The 16864-nt window shown below is 44.5% G+C and overlaps 1 protein-coding gene across 1 annotated transcript in view; it reads right to left on the bottom strand.

The window, feature by feature from the left end:
* NDUFS7 (NADH:ubiquinone oxidoreductase core subunit S7) overlaps positions 1 to 16581 on the bottom strand; it is a 25796-nt gene extending 9215 nt beyond the window's left edge. Inside the window, exons 1-4 of the mRNA XM_083364887.1 lie at positions 16459 to 16581; positions 6742 to 6778; positions 6261 to 6329; positions 471 to 588 (exon numbers count right to left, since the gene is read on the bottom strand). Of these exons, the coding sequence (XP_083221013.1) occupies positions 471 to 588; positions 6261 to 6329; positions 6742 to 6778; positions 16459 to 16474 (240 nt within the window). The 5' untranslated portion in view covers positions 16475 to 16581. The remainder of the gene's footprint in view (positions 1 to 470; positions 589 to 6260; positions 6330 to 6741; positions 6779 to 16458) is intronic.
* Positions 16582 to 16864: the final 283 nt, after the last annotated feature.

A 16864-nucleotide genomic window follows, 5' to 3' on the forward strand; every position in this document is an offset into this window, starting at 1 on the left:
TTCAGCCGGTTCGCACCGATTCGGTAGAACCGGTAGCTAAATTTTGTTGCGTTCGGAGAACCGGCTGAACGCACACTGCTTCCGGAAGTCTGTTCTAGGCCTCGAAAGCCTGGAGGAGGTCTCCCAGGCCTAGAACAGCCCACCGGAAGTGCTTGATGTCACTTCCGGAAATCCGGTCTAGGCCTCGGAGGCCTGGAGGTGGCCTCCCAGGCCTTGAACAGCCCACAGGAAGTGCGTGGATGTCACTTCCGGAAGTCCGTTCTAGGCCTCAGAGGCCTGGAGGAGGCCTCCCAGGCCTTGAACAGCCCACAGGAAGTGTGTGGATGTCACCTCTGGAAGTCCGTTCTAGGCCTCGGAAACCCAGGCCTGCATCCACGCAGAGAACTGGTTGTTCAGATATTTGAATCCCACCACTGGTGGGAACCTACTTCAAACAGGATAAAATTCAGCTGGGAGGCGCTCCTACTTACTCGACGGATCCAGTTGACCAAATCATCTAGCTTGGTGACCACATATTCTCCTCGACTGCTGGGAAGCGGCGGCTTCCTCTGAACAACGGCACTGCTCTTCTCCTGAACCTGGACAGAACTACAAGAAGAAAAGAAATGTATGGTTCTGAAACAAAGCACAACACCTTCCCTGAGGTCAACTTCCAGTCCTGGAATTGATAAAAGCAACTTCTGAGTTCCGTGCCCAGGGACACCCCCCCCAAAGTTCAACATCCTGCCTCTGACGTTGTCTGAATGGAAGCATCAACAACGGGACGATCAGGTTTCACGCTTAGCGGCAGAAGAGAATATTCTGTAGCTCAGGGATGAGCTGTGGGGTCCTTGGGTGCTCTCTGAGCTGGGTTGTTTTCCTGCAGACATTTCATTACCGAACTAGGTAACATCATCAGTGCTAGAAGGGAGGGGTTTTTTTTTTCCTCTCTCTCTCTCTCTCACTCCATACTAGCACTGAAGATGCTGGTTGACTGTTGAATTCTGGGAGTTGAAGTCCACACACCTTAAGAGCTTCCAAGATTGGGAAACATCTGCTCTATGGAAGAAACGAGGAGACCGCCCACCCCTTCAATCATGTGTAAACGTGCACGCAAATTTGTCTTCTCTGTCTTGCTTCTCACCCACTTTGAGGTGAGGTGAGAAGGTGTAAGGCTGGATGAATAAATATGCATGTTAAGGAATTTAGTTGAGTAGAGGTCTCCTTGTGCTACCAAAGAGTTGCACAGACAAGGAAGGGTACTGAGAGCAGCAAGAGTCACACAGTAAGAGTACACTGAGTTATAAAAACAAAAAGTATTTTACTTTGAGGTGGTGTAAGAACAAAAATGCACAGTCAAAAATAAACAGTCCAGGTCATAAGCAACAGTCCAAAGAGTAATCCAAACTACAAAGTCTTCTTACCAGTCTAGAGGTCAATACACAGTTCAGGCTTACAACAGTAGTAAACCAACAGCAGAGCAAAAACAGTAACAATAGAGATCAGTGAATTCAGAGAGAGAGAGAGAAGCTACGTTCCTAGCTTCCTCTTATGGCCATGAGAACACTTACACACCCATGGGCCAATTAACTGCTTAAAGACATAGCATTATGGTTAATATATTTTCAACCCAACATTGTAGGCTAACACCATATGCCTAACATTCTCCCCTTTGGGTAGAATAATATATAACTCTTACAATCTTATGCACATTCTTTCACAATATCTAACCCCAAATAGTGGCTTATTTTCCCAAGATTTCTAATTGTGAATTTATTTTGCAATCTTGAAATGATAGTTTGTGCTTCTAACTCAGTTTTTGTTATTATTGCAATATCATCTGTGAATAATAAGAGAAAAGATAATGCTCAGTTGTGTTCTCTTCTAAACAAACAAGGATCAGCATTACTGGCTACAAAACCTATTGCACTTAACTCATTAACTATACATTTGTTCCACTCATAGCCTGATTGTTTCAATCCATAGAGGCTTTTCTTTAACTCCCAACAATCATGGTCTCTATCACTGGTCAATCCTGGTGGTATTCTTAAATAAATAGTATGTTGCAATGGAGCATGTAAATTTGCAGTTTCAACATCTACATGGTTAATCATATATTGCTTTTTAGCTGCCCACACCAAAGCTGCTCTTAAAGTAGTTGCCCTCAGACTGGGTGCAAACACCTCGTCATAATCCTCAGTAGTTTGGGCAAAACCTTGTGCAACCAAACGTTCCTTATGGGTTATAGTTCCATCTACACCCTTCTTTATTTTATATATCCATTTGCAACCTATAGCTTGCTCACCAGGTGGCAGTTTTGCTTTCTCATAAACCTTAAGATCCTGCAAAGACTTCAACTCCCTGTTCATTGCAGCTTTACATGATGCCTGTTCCTTTTCAGGATACATCCTGATCTCATCAGAGTTAGATGGCACTGAACTAACTTGACATATTAAACTAGCTTCATAGCGATCAGGTGGATGTCTGATGCGCGTTGAACGCCAAGGAATTACAGGGCTTTGAGTTTCTGACTCCTTTCCTTCCTCTGATTCCTCTTCTATCTCCCCTATCTCCTTTTCATCTTTTATATTTACAGGAGATGTATTATCATTACTAGTTACGTTATCAGAGGAGTCCTCAAACACTAGAGGATCAGTATTAACAGTTTCTTGCTCTAACCTATCCCAACCAACGTGCTCAAGGAATTTTGCACTCGCACTGTTATATACATTAGTTGTGCCTCGTTCCCAGAAACGATAGGATCTGTGGTTACCTTCGTAACCTACAAAATATAATTGCCTAGCCCTATGTTGGCCTTTACTCCTGAGTTGTGCAGGAATGTGGACCCAAGCTGGGGTGCCAAACGTGTGCAGGTAATTAAGGTGTGGTCTTCTACCATGCCATATAGTATATGGTATTTTACCAGTAGAAGTATTAACAACTATATTCAGAACATGGTTTGCACATTTTGCTGCCTCCCCCCACAGTCTATCTGTTAAGCCAGAATCTTGTAACATGGTTCTCATCATGGCTTGTAACATTTGCCCACGTCTCTCAACATATGCATTATGTTGAGGCCTATAAGGGGCTGAACGTTTATGCTCAATGCCAGCAGATTCTAACATATCAACAAAACGCTTGTTTGTAAATTCAGTGCCATTATCAGTAATTATACACTGAACCTTTCTCTTTGTTTTTCTCTCCACGAACTTCAGCCAGTTTGCAAATTGTTGGAAAGTGTCTGCCTTTGACTTAAGCAGATAACAAAAACCATATCTAGAGTAGTGGTCAAGGATACTTAAAATATAACATGATCCTCCTAAACTTGGTTTCATGGGTCCAATTAAATCAGCAAACACAACTTCCAAAGGTACAGTTGTTTTGAAGCTGTTTAACCTGTTTGCAGGAGTTGCCTTACTCTTTTCCTGATTACAGGCATTGCAATTCAAATACTTACTACATGGCTTCAGTTTAATTCCTTCTACTAACTCAACTGTTTTACGTAGTGAGTTAAAGTTTACATGCCCTAACCGCCTATGCAATAAATGTATACACTCGTCATGTGGCTTCTTGTTCTCACATATTGAGTTAGCTTTAACTGTACTAACCTGGTTACTTGTGAGAACAAATAAACCATTTTTCAAATTAGCGGTTACACAGGTTCTGTTCCTTTCAATAGTGCATTGCTCCCCTCTGAATGTTACCACAAACCCAACCTTAACCAATTCCCTTACAGATAACAGGTTGAATCTTAGTTTAGGTATATATAACATAGGTAACTGTTCATCAATGCATGGACAATAGGAATTACCTTCACCAGAGGCCTTCATCCTCCAACCGTTGGCTAGTGAAACATACTGGGTGCTGTTTTTCATATTAATAAACCTCTCTTTCACTTTAGTAATGCATTGTGAAGCCCCACTATCAACAACCCACAATTCATTATTTCTGGATGTTGATTCACCAGAAATAGCCAAACCAATGCTCTTCTTAGCCTTCCCACTGCTATTCACATTCTGTTTTCTACCCTTCCTACAGAATTTGGCTACATGTCCTTTAGCCCCACAAGAATAACATTTCTTGACGTTGTAAGCAGTGGTAAATGGCTGCTCCTCTTGTGGCTGTGTCTCTCTCAGCTGGTCTCTGTCACGCCTCCTTCTGGACTCTTCCAGCAGTCTCCCAGTAATGTTAGTCAATGTCAGTTCCTCTCTGGTCAGGACTTCCAAAGAAGAAACATACCCATCATAACTCTCATCCAAAGATGACCTAATGATGTAGACCTGATGCAACTCTGAAAAAATCAGCTCCTTTTCATGAAGCTCTTGAAAAGTTGCCTTCATGTAGTTTAAATGGGTCAGCATATCTCCATTCTCCTGCAGACGAGCCCTAAACAGCTTACGTGTAAGGTGTATATGTGCACCCACACTGTCTCGAACATAAAGCCTTCGCAAAACGCCCCAACACCTAGCAGCAGACTCCTCACCACGAATATGGACAAGCTGCTGGTCATTCAGTGTTAGTCCAATAATGCAAAAAGCTTTCTCGTTGCTTCGTTTAAAGTCGTCTAACTTTTTTTGCATCCTCTTCGTCATCTGGATCCCAAGCAGTAGTATCTGGTGGGTTATTTACAACAGTCCATAGTCCTTCCTTGCGCAAAAGCAAGCAGCATTTTGTGGACCAGGAAACATAGTTTGTCCCATCCAACCGGGTTATCCAGGAGATGCCTGACAACAGTTCTTGTGCCATTTTACACCAATTAGCTAACACAAACTCAGCTGTGTGTACTAACTCTCAGTACAGGCCTGGGCCCATAACCAGTGTTAAGGAATTTAGTTGAGTAGAGGTCTCCTTGTGCTACCAAAGAGTTGCACAGACAAGGAAGGGTACTGAGAGCAGCAAGAGTCACACAGTAAGAGTACACTGAGTTATAAAAACAAAAAGTATTTTACTTTGAGGTGGTGTAAGAACAAAAATGCAGAGTCAAAAATAAACAGTCCAGGTCATAAGCAACAGTCCAAAGAGTAATCCAAACTACAAAGTCTTTTTACCAGTCCAGAGGTCAATACACAGTTCAGGCTTACAACAGTAGTAAACCAACAGCAGAGCAAAAACAGTAACAATAGAGATCAGTGAATTCAGAGAGAGAGAGAGAAGCTACGTTCCTAGCTTCCTCTTATGGCCATGAGAACACTTACACACCCATTGGCCAATTAACTTCTTAAAGACATAGCATTATGGTTAATATATTTTCAACCCAACATTGTAGGCTAACACCATATGCCTAACAATGCAGACGGGGAATTAGCAAGTAGAATTGTTTAGGTGTCATGGTTCCGACAGATGAAACTCTTCCAAGAACTTTGAAGCATTGTTTACCTTAAAGAATCTTTATTCGAGTAGCATGGCATCGGCACGTACATGGTTGAAGCCAAAATCTGAATTCCCCTCCCCTGAGCACATAGTATCAAAGCACAATTCCCTCCTCTAATTTACAGTCATAAATCACATTCTCCAGTTAGTTTGAAATGCAGGCTCTCCCTCCAGTTCCCCAGCCTGCCAATTCTTATCATCTTATTTCAAAAACCTTGGTTCTTACACTAGTTACAATTTTGTTATACAATACTCTTATGTCTACGAGTAAAACATAAGGAGAACATTACGCTTATAAAAAGGTCCGTATTTGATACCTGCTATATTTATTCCCCTTCTAAAAACATGCTGTATTGATTTAAATGCTAGTACAGGTAGACCTTATTTAGCCACTGCCTCATTTAGCAACCCTTCACAACCGTGATGACAATGGGAAGGAAACTTTACAGCCAGTCCTCGCCATTTATGACCTTCGCAGAGGCCATACAGTCAAGGAAAGCTGGAGTAAGTTCTGGTTTCGCTTAGCAACCGTTTCACTTAATGAGAGTGTTGCCAGTCCCAATTGTGGTCACTGAACAAGGACCACCTGTAGCATATTTAAGTTGCTCGAAATTCAACCCCAATTATACCCCAGTCTGAATGACTTTTTTTCCACCTCAACAGAGATTAAGTAAAAATTAAATAAGCTTGTGCATAAACTTCTGTGTACTGTAAGGTTGTCTAAATATCCCTGCTGAGCGAATGACACCATTCTCCAGCCTGTTGATAATGCCCTCCCCCCCAAACATCCCCTGCATAGAAGAATTGACCCTTTCTATAAGCAAAGTCTTCTGAATGGATCAGCCTAAGAATTGGAGTAAATAAATCAATGAAAGAGTTAATTATCAGGTAATTCCAGGAGCAGAGAATACCTGTCTGCGCTCTCGGTTGAAGATGTCTGATGCAGCAAGCGGGCAGAACTGGTGGAACCCACAATGGGCCTGTTGAAAGAACAGCCAACAGTTAGATTAGGGGTCTTCAAACTCGGCCCTTTCGTGACTTATGGACTTCAACTCCCAGAATTCCTCAGCCAGCGTGCCTGGCTGAGGAATTCTGGGAGTTGAAGTCCATAAGTCACAAAAGGGCCGAGTTTGAAGACCCCTGAGTTAGAGAGAGTCTTAAAAGAGGGATTGCACAACAGCCCTACAGGATAGGGAGCCTATGTTGAAAACATACAGTATGTAGACAGCTGTAGGGATGACCATGGATCCACCAGTAATTACTGGATCCACCAGTAATTTAAGGCAATTGGAAAACACACTTAAAACATTCCTATGGGACTCCAGTATCCTGCTTCTGTCAATTCAGCTTTGGGAAAAAGTTCTTTGCAGAGCTGACTTTAGGCAGACTTACCTCAAAAGGAGCAAGCCACGTGGGACCATGCAAGAAACTGAAAAAGAAATAAAAGGCTGACGTGAAAATATGGGCCAAAATATTACGGGAGAAAGAAGCGTCAGGAATTAACACATGGTTAGCAACAAGGCTTTATCCAGAGAAAGGATGCCCAAAGGGCCAATGATATGAGCTCCTCCCACTGCTGACTCAGCCAATGGCATTTTTACTCCCTCCTCCTCAATTTGAGTGACAAGAAAGGCTTTGGGAGAACTCCAGAGGCGGCCATGGAGCCATTTCCAACCTTTGCCTTGACTCAAGGATGCAATTCAATCACCATGAAGCAATTAGCAAATCAAAAGCAGGATTGGTTGGGGAATTCTGGAAGTTGGAGTCCACACCACTTAAAGCTGCCGAGGTTGAGAAACATTGCACTAGAACAGGGGTCTTCAAACTTGGCCCTTTTATGACTTGTGGACTTCAAATCCCAGAATTCCTCAGCTAAGTCATAAAAGGGCCAAGCTTGAAGACTCCTGCACTGGAAAGGTGCATACAAATTGTGACTTGTTGCTGCCACCCAGAGGTCACCAGGATTTTGCAGGCCAGAGCAGGGAGGTTTTAAAGAAGAGATTGGACAGCCATTTGTCTAAAATGATACAGGGTTTCCTGCCTGAGCAGGGGGTTGGACTAGAAGACCTCCAAGGTCCCCTTTCCAATTCTGTTAATTCTACAGTTCTATAAATTGAGGAACCATTCCTGGAGGGATAGACTTGTTTTTGAAAACTTAGGAACCCATCCTTAATGCAGCAATTTTGATAACTTCTCAAAGCATTCAGCATCCAAACAGCAGTCACATTTGCACGATAGTCTGGCTTTCAAACTAGCTAACCAGGTTTTAATGTAGTGTGTTGCAAGAATCCAGCAAGATGTTTGCGGTGTGATCACATGATCGCCACTGGCAACCTCTGCAGACTGCTTCTGACAAGCAAAATCAGTGAGGGAAGCTGAATCCACTTAGCAACCACACAGTTCACTTAGTGAGCATAACAGCATAAAAGGTCGTACAATTGGGCGCAGTTCATTTAACAACTGCTTAGCAACAGAAATTCTGGTCCCAATTATTGTCATGAGTCAAGGACTGCCTGCATAAGAAGGATCCCTCCTGCAGGTTTCTTATGACTAGTTCAGGGGTAGGCAACCTCGGCTCTTTTATGACTCATGGACTTCAACTCCCAGAATTCCTGAGTCAGCATAAAAGAGCCGAGGTTGCCTACCCCTGGACTAGTTTTATAGAATAGAACAGGGCTTTTCAATCTTTCCCCCCATTGTACCACTTTTAGGATATGGCAACATCCGAGTACCACCAGTCGCCTAGCAAGGTGTCAAAAACTTGATGACCAAAAAAAAAAAAAGGAAAAAAGTGAAGTACAGGTAGTCCTCGACTTACAACAGTTCGCTTAGTGACTGTTCAAAGTTACAATGGCACTGAAAAAAGTGCCCCTCAAGCCACAGCCGAGCAAGACACCTGCCCACCCAGTGGCGCTCTTCCTCCTGTCCGAGGTTTTCATTCTTGTGAGCATTTCTGTTGAGGATTGGCAGCGGGGGTGGGGGGGGTGTTTGGTTTTTATTTCCCCCCCTTCTGCTGGGTGGTTGCAGCAGGTTTTGGTCACTTCACATGACCCTGGGACACTGTGACCGTCATAAATGTGAATCGGTTGCCAAGCATCTGAATGTAAATCACAAGACCCTGGAGATGCTGCAACATTCCAGCTGATCGGTGCTTCTTCTGGGCTCAGAAGCGCCAGGATCAGCGCTGAGCTCCAGCTGGAGCCTGGCGCTGATCCTGGCACTTCTGCTGAGCCCTGACAGCCCCGAAGAAGCGCTGATCCTGGCGCTTCCGCTGAGCCCTGACAGCCCTGCAGCTCCAGCCGTCTCTCGCTCAGGCTTGTGCAGTGCTGCCACCGGTTCAGCTCATTCCCCTCCCCCGCTACCACTTTTCTAGGATGGTCACGTACCGCCTTCCAGGTGCCAATGTACCACAGGTGGTACCCGTACCACTGATTGAAAAGCCCTGGAAGAGAGAGCAATTCAGAGTGGAAAACCCATCTCTGATTTTTTTTTAAAAAAATAAGACATTGGCCAAGTCTTTAAGAGCACAACATTTTTGCTGAAAAAGAGCTCTACTTTCAAAAGAGGAATTCTCTTTCTTGTAAGATGCTGGCCCAACCATCAACAGGAGACACTTCTTAAATTTACCCCCACTTTCTCTTTGCTAGATGAGGAGCTTTTCTTGCAATTTTCCCTAGCTACGGGGTGTGCTCTTTCCCCCCCCACCTTCCTCTTTTAAAACTTCAGTGTATTAATAGGGATTTTAATATTGTTTGAGGATTTTTTTTTGTTGGTGGAAACCTCAAGGGTCTTCTAGTCCAGAGATCCCCAAGCTTTTGGGCACCAGGAGCCGGTTACGAGGAGAGAGGTTTTTTCACAGACCGGAGGGCACGTGGTTTTGTGTGCTGCCTGCATCCTGTGGATGGGGCTTTGCTTGTTTGTGTGGCCCAGTTGCTGGCATGCCGTGGCCTGGTACCGGTCCACGGACTGGGGGCTTGGGGACCCCTGTTCTAGTAGAAGGGAGAGAGGCAACAAACCAAGGATACTGGACACACTAATTTTCTTATGTTCAAGGAGGAATTAGTTTACCAACAAGGTCCTGCCAATCGCAAAAAGGAGGTTGGTATAAGAGTTGTAGTTTGTTGCCAAACTGGTTCTGTGCTTGTGTATCTGGCCTTGTTTCCCCTGTCCAAGGAAGCAGCCATCTCCACTTTCCTAATTCGGAGCTCAGACTGGTAGATAGTCCCCCCCACCCCCTTCTGACAGGTTCTTTCCAACCACTGAAGATTTGTGGAGACAAATGTTTTTGAAGCCTTTTTTCCCCTCTCCAATGCAGGGGATCTTCAAACTTGGCCCTTTTATGACTTGTGGACTTCAACTCCCAGAGTTCCTCAGCCAGGCAATTCTGGGAGTTGAAGTCCACAGGTCTTCAAGCTGCCAAGGTTGGAGGCCCCTGCAGTAGAGGACAGGCGGCCTGGTGTGCTGTGGCCCATGGGGTCACAAAGAGTCGGACATGACTTAGCAACTAAACAACAACAACAGCAGCTTTTAGTTGTCATTGTGGGCAAAAAGTGGGAACCGGGAGTATGAGGTGCACTGCCTTGAGCTCCTGAATAGAAGAGGGGATATCAATTGAAGCCAACATGAATAAAACAGGAAATAAGCTGGAAACTTGCTTTTCTTTATCAGTGGTATTGTGTTGGACCAGGGGTAGGCAACCTCGGCTCTTTTATGACTCATGGACTTCAACTCCCAGAATTCCTGAGTCAGCTATGCTGACTCAGGAATTCTGGGAGTTGAAGTCCATGAGTCATAAAAGAGCCGAGGTTGCCTACCCCTGTGTTGGACTGATCAAAAAAGCCCAGTCCAACACAATAACACTGGAGCAGGGGGTGGGGTGGGGAGAGAGGGACAAGGAATCCAAGAAGAAACCAGCATGGCTGCACAAAGATCTCGCTAATAAACTGAAAGACCCAAAAAAAAAATAAGTACAAAAAATGCAAAGACACATAACTAAGGCAGAATTATCAGCAGATAACCCAAATCGGCAAAAGACAAAGTCAGGAAAGCAAAGACTCGGATTAAACAAAGACTTGGTACAAAAGGCAAAGATAATTTTTAAAAAAGTTTCTTTCAACATATAAATCACAAAATAAAAGTCAAGGAAACAGTCTGCCCACTAGAGAGAGAAGATGGCAAGGAAGTAACAGGCAGTAGGGAGAAAGCAGCGCTGCTTAACTCATTCTTTGCATCCGTCTTCACGCAAAAAAAAAACTATAGCCCGACCTACCAAAAACGTTCACAGTAAAAGACAGAAATAAAAATTAAAATAAGCAAGAAAATGGCAAGAGAACTGGTGTCTGATCATAAATATAATATAAATATAAATCATCTGAATATAAATCATCAGACCTGATGGATTACATCCCAGAGTTCTGAAGGAGCTGGCAGATGTTATCTCACAACCATTGTATCATATCTTTTAAAAATTTGGGAGTGCTGGGGAGCTACCAGAGAATTGGAAAAGAACTGAGTGATTCTCATCTTCAAAAAAGGAGGGGAAAAAACCAGACCCAGGAAACTACACACCAATCAGCCTAACATCAATACCTGGGAAGATACTGGGGAAAAATAATCAAAACACAGATCTGTGAACATCTAGAAACAAATAAAGTTATAACTAGTAGTTGGCACAGGCTTGTTAAAAACAGATCATGCCAAACCAATCTTATTTCATTTGTTGACAGAGTGTCTAAATTAGTAGATCAATGAAATGCTGTGGACATAGCATACTTAGACTTCAGCAAGGCTTTTGACAAAGTAAATCACAACCTACGTCTTGGTAAACTAGAAAAATGTGGGATAGACAGCATCACCACCATTTGTAACTGGCTGACAAACTGTACTCAACAAGCAGTCCTTAATGATACTACATCTACATGGAAGGAAGGAAGCAGTGGGATACCATAAGGTTCCATCCTAGGCCCAGTACTCTTCAATATCTTCATAAATGACTTATATGAGAGAATAGAAGGGGAACTCATCAAATTTGCAGATGACACTAAGCTGGCAGGAATAGACAACACCCCAGAAGACAAGCTCAGGATCCAAAAAGATCTGGACAGACTTGAACAATGGGCCCTATCCAACAACATGAAATTTAATGTGGAGAAAAGCAAGTTTTTACACCTAGGCAGGAAAAACCAAAGGTACAAGTACAGATTAGGTGAAACATGGCTCAAACACAGTAACTGTGAGAGGGACCTTGTAGTCCTAGTGGATGATCACTTAAACATCAGCCAGCAGTGTGAGGCAAAAGAGCTAATACAATCCTTGCTTGTATAAACACAGGCATAGAATTAAAATCGCATGGCATATTAGTACCACTTTATAAAGCCTTAGTAAGACCACACCTGGAATACTGCATCCAGTTTTGGTTACATTACAAAAAAGGAAGGAAATGGCAACCCACTCCAGTATCTTTGCCATGAAAACCCTATGGACAGTACCAAAAGGCAAAACGATATGACGCTGGAAGATGAGCCCCTCAGGTCGGAAGGCGTCCAATATGCTACTGGGGAAGAGCAGAGGGCTAGTACTAGTAGCGCCAGAAGGAATGAAGCGACTGGGCCAAAGCCGAAAGGACGCTCAGCTGTGGATATGTCTGGTGGTGAAAGGAAAGTCCGATGCTGTAAAGATTTTTTCTCCATAGGAACCTGGAATGTAAGATCCATGAATCAAGGCAAGCTAGACGTGGTCAAACAAGAGATGACAAGACTGAACATCGACATCTTAGGTATCAGCGAACTAAAATGGACAGGAATGGGTGAATTTAATTCAGATGACCATCAGGTATACTACTGTGGGCAAGAATCCCTCAGAAGAAATGGAGTAGCCTTCATAGTCAATAAAAGAGTAGGAAAAGCAATACTGGGATACAATCCTCAAAATGACAGAATGATCTCAGTTCGAATCCAAGGCAAACCATTCAATATCACAGTAGTCCAAGTCTATGCCCCAACCACCGGTGCTGAAGAGGATGAAATTGACCGGTTCTATGAAGCCCTACAGCACCTTATAGAACTAACACCAAAAAATGATGTCCTTATCATCATGGGGGATTGGAATGCTAAAGTAGGAAGCCAAAAGATAACCGGAATAACAGGCAAGTTTGGCCTTGGAGTACAAAATGAAGCAGGGCACAGGCTGATAGAATTTTGTCAAGAGAATACGATGGTCATAGCAAACACTCTTTTCCAACAACCCAAGAGACGGCTCTACACATGGACATCACCAGATGGTCAACACAGAAATCAGATTGACTATATGCTCTGCAGCCAAAGATGGAGAAGCTCTATACAGTCAGTAAAAACAAGACCAGGAGCTGATTGTGGCTCAGACCATGAGCTTCTTGTTGCAAAGTTTAGGCTTAAACTGAAGAAAGTAGGGAAAAGCACTAGGCCAGTCAGGTATGAATTAAATCATATCCCTGTTGAATATACAGTAGAGGTGACAAATAGATTTAAGGAATTAGATCTGATAGACAGGGTGCCTGAAGAACTATGGACAGAGGTTCGCAACATTGTACAAGAGGTAGCAACCAAAACCATCCCAAAGAAAAAGAAATGCAAGAAAGCAAAATGGCTGTCTGAGGAAGCTTTGCAAATAGCTGAGGAAAGGAGGGAAGCAAAAGGCAAGGGAGAAAAAGAAAGATACGCCCAATTGAATGCAGAATTCCAGAGAATAGCTAGAAGAGATAAGAATGCCTTCTTAAATGAACAGTGCAAAGAAATAGAAGAAAACAATAGAATAGGGAGGACCAGAGATCTTTTCAAGAAAATTGGAGAGATGAAGGGAACGTTCAATGCAAAAATGGGCATGATAAAGGACCAAAATGGCAGGGACCTAACAGAGGCAGAAGAGATTAAGAAGAGGTGGCAAAATTACACAGAAGAACTATACAAGAATGAGCTTAACGTCCCTGATAATCACAATGAGGTGGTCACTGACCTCGAGCCAGACATCCTAGAATGTGAAGTGAAGTGGGCCTTAGAAAAGCTGAGCAACAACAAAGCTAGTGGAGGTGACAGTATACCAGCTGAGTTATTCAAAATCTTAAAACACGCAGTAAAAGTGCTACACTCAATTTGCCAGCAAATTTGGAAAACTCAACAGTGGCCACAGGATTGGAAAAGATCAGTTTACATTCCAATTCCAAAGAAAGGCAGTGCCAAAGAATGTTCAAACTATCGCACCATTGCACTCATTTCTCATGCTAGTAAAGTTATGCTTAAAATCCTACAAGCTAGACTCCAGCAGTATGTGGATCGAGAACTACCAGAAGTACAGGCAGGATTTCGAAGAGGCAGAGGAACTAGAGATCAAATTGCCAACATACGCTGGATCATGGAGAAAGCTAGGGAGTTCCAGAAAAACATCTACTTCTGCTTCATTGACTATGCTAAAGCCTTTGATTGTGTGGATCATAACAAACTGTGGCAAGTTCTTAAAGAGATGGGCATACCAGACCATCTTATTTGTCTCTTGAGAAACCTATATGCGGGCCAAGAAGCAACAGTGAGAACTGGACACGGAACCACTGATTGGTTCAAAATTGGGAAAGGAGTCCGGCAAGGCTGTATACTGTCGCCTTGCCTATTTAACTTATATGCAGAGCACATCATGAGAAAGGCAGGGTTAGATGAATCAAAAGTTGGAATTAAGATTGCTGGAAGAAATATCAACAACCTAAGATATGCAGATGATACCACTCTAATGGCAGAAAGTGAAGAGGAACTGAAGAGTCTCTTGTTGCGAGTGAAGAAGGAGAGTGCAAAAGTTGGGTTGAAACTAAACATTAAGAAAACCAAGATCATGGCATCCGGCCCTCTCAATTCCTGGCAAATAGATGGGGAAGAAATGGAGGTAGTGACAGATTTTATTTTCCTGGGCTCCAAGATCACTGCAGATGGGGACTGTAGTCAAGAAATTAAAAGACGCTTGCTCCTCGGGAGGAAAGCCATGGCAAATCTAGACAGCACACTAAAAAGCAGAGACATCACCCTGTCAACAAAAGCGCGTATAGTCAAGGCTATGGTCTTCCCAGTTGCAATGTACGGCAGTGAAAGTTGGACCATAAGAAAGACTGAGCGCAAAAGAATTGAGGCCTTTGAACTATGGTGCTGGAGAAGACTCCTGCGAGTCCCTTGGACTGCAAGGCGATCAAACCGGTCAGTCCTAGAGGAGATCAACCCTGACTGCTCTTTAGAAGGCCAGATCCTGAAGCTAAAACTCAAATACTTTGGCCACCTAATGAGGAGGAAGGACTCACTGGAGAAGAGCCTAATGCTGGGAAAGGTTGAGGGCAAGAGAAGAAGGGGACGACAGAGAATGAGGTGGCTGGATGGAGTCACTGAAGCAGGAGGCGTGAGCTTAAATGGACTCCAGAAGATGGTAGAGGACAGGAAGGCCTGGAGGAACGTTGTCCATAGGGTCGCGATGGGTCGGACATGACTTCGCAGCTAACAACAACAACAACAACAAAAAAGATGTTGAGACTTTGTAAAAAGAGCAAAGAAGAGCAACTAAGATTATTAAGGGCTGGAGATAAAAACATATGAAGAACGAACGATTGCAGGAATTAGGTATGTCTAGTCTAGAGAAAAGGGACGTGGTGGCTCAGTGGGTTAGGACGCTGAGCTTGTTGATCAGAAGGTTGGCAGTTTGGCGGGTCGAATCCCGAGTGCCGCGTAACAGAGTGAGCGCCTGTTACTCATCCCAGCTTCTGCCAACCTAGCAGTTCGAAAGCACGTAAAAATGCAAGTAGAAAAATAGGGACCACTACGGTGAGAAGGTAACAGCGTTCCGTGCACCTTTGGCGTCTAGTCATGCCGGCCACATGACCACGGAGACGTCCTCGGACAAGCGCTGGCTCTTCGGCTTTGAAACGGAGTTGAGCACCAGCCCCTAGAGTCGGAAACGACTAGCACGCATGTGCGGGGGAACCTTTACCTTTACCTAGTCTAGAGAAAAGAAGAACTAGTGGGGACATGATAACAGAATTCCAGTATTTGAGGGGCTGCCACAAAGAAGACGGAGTCAACCTATTTGCCAAAGCACCAGAAGGCAAGGCAAGAAACAATGGATGGAAACTAATCAAGGAGAGAAGCAACCTGGAACTAAGGAGCAGCTTCCTAACAATCAGGACAATTAACCAGTGGAACAGCTTGCCTCCAGAAGTTGTGGGTGCTTCGTCACTGGAGGTTTTCAAGAAATGCATGAACGGCCACCTTTCTGAAAGGGTATAGGGTCGCCTGCTTGAGCAGGGGGTTGGACTAGAAGATCTCCAAAGTCCCTCCCAGCTCTATTCTAATTGATTAAACTAAACCCCATTAACCTGCTGGGCTTTATTCTCCAGCCAAAGAGGAGAATTGAGGATGATTCAAGAAGGGAAGTTGAGACGTGGGGAGCTCCTAAAATTTTGGGGAGTGGTTTTCAGGGGCGGGGGGGCTAAGAAGGGATGTCTCTCAATGTTCGCCACTTGAAGACCTGCGGACTTCAACTCCCAGAAGTCTGGGAGTTGAAGCCCGCATGCTTTGCAAGTGGCCAAATTAAAAAGCATGGGTTTAGACCAGGGGTAGGCAACCTCGGCTCTTTTATGACTCATGGACTTCAACTCCCAGAATTCCTGAGTCAGCTGTGCTGACTCAGGAATTCTGGGAGTTGAAGTCCATGAGTCATAAAAGAGCCGAGGTTGCCTACCCCTGGTTTAGACTTTAGAGCAGGGGTCTTCAAACTTGGCCCTTTTATGACTCGTGGACTTCAACTCCCAGAATTCCTCAGCCAGCTTTGCTGGCTGAGGAATTCTGGGAGTTGAAGTCCACGAGTCATAAAAGGGCCAAGTTTGAAGACCCCTGCTTTAGAGGATCCCTGCTCTGAACAGGGTTGGACTAGAGGACCTTTAAGTGCCCGCCAAAGTGGGTGGATGGAACGCCCCCCCACCACCACAAATGTTCTCCACTATCCACGCTGAACATCCCCTCTCCCGGCGGCGGCTAGTTCCTGTTGTCCTGGAAGCCTCCTCCCCCCCCACCACCAAAAAGCAGCCTCCCCCCCCCAGCTCCCACTCACCGGGCAGCGCAGCCATCGCCGCGTCTCCCTCCCCTCCCCCGCAGCCCTTCGAGCCACCTTTGCTAGCTGCGGACAAGGACAGGCGGTGCACCCTCCCTGCCGCTCCGGGTTGCAACCGGAGCCGACTTGCTTCGCGTTCCTGCAAGAGCAGAGAGCTTACTCCGCCGCGCCCCCTGGCGGTTGCGAAGAGAACATTCTCCGCGTGCCTCTAATCGCAGGGGGGTCTTCAAAACTTGGCCCTTTTATGACTTGTGGACTTCAACTCCCAGAATTCCTCAGCCAGGCATGCCTGGCTGAGGAATTCTGGGAGTTGAAGTCCACAAGTCATAAAAGGGCCAAGTTTGAAGACTCCTGCTCTAATGCTCTTGTCCCGAAGGCGCTTTTTCACCAGACAACTGGACTTTCT

This window comes from Vipera ursinii, assembly GCF_947247035.1.
Source record: "Vipera ursinii genome assembly, chromosome: 1".
Taxonomy (NCBI): domain Eukaryota; kingdom Metazoa; phylum Chordata; class Lepidosauria; order Squamata; family Viperidae; genus Vipera; species Vipera ursinii.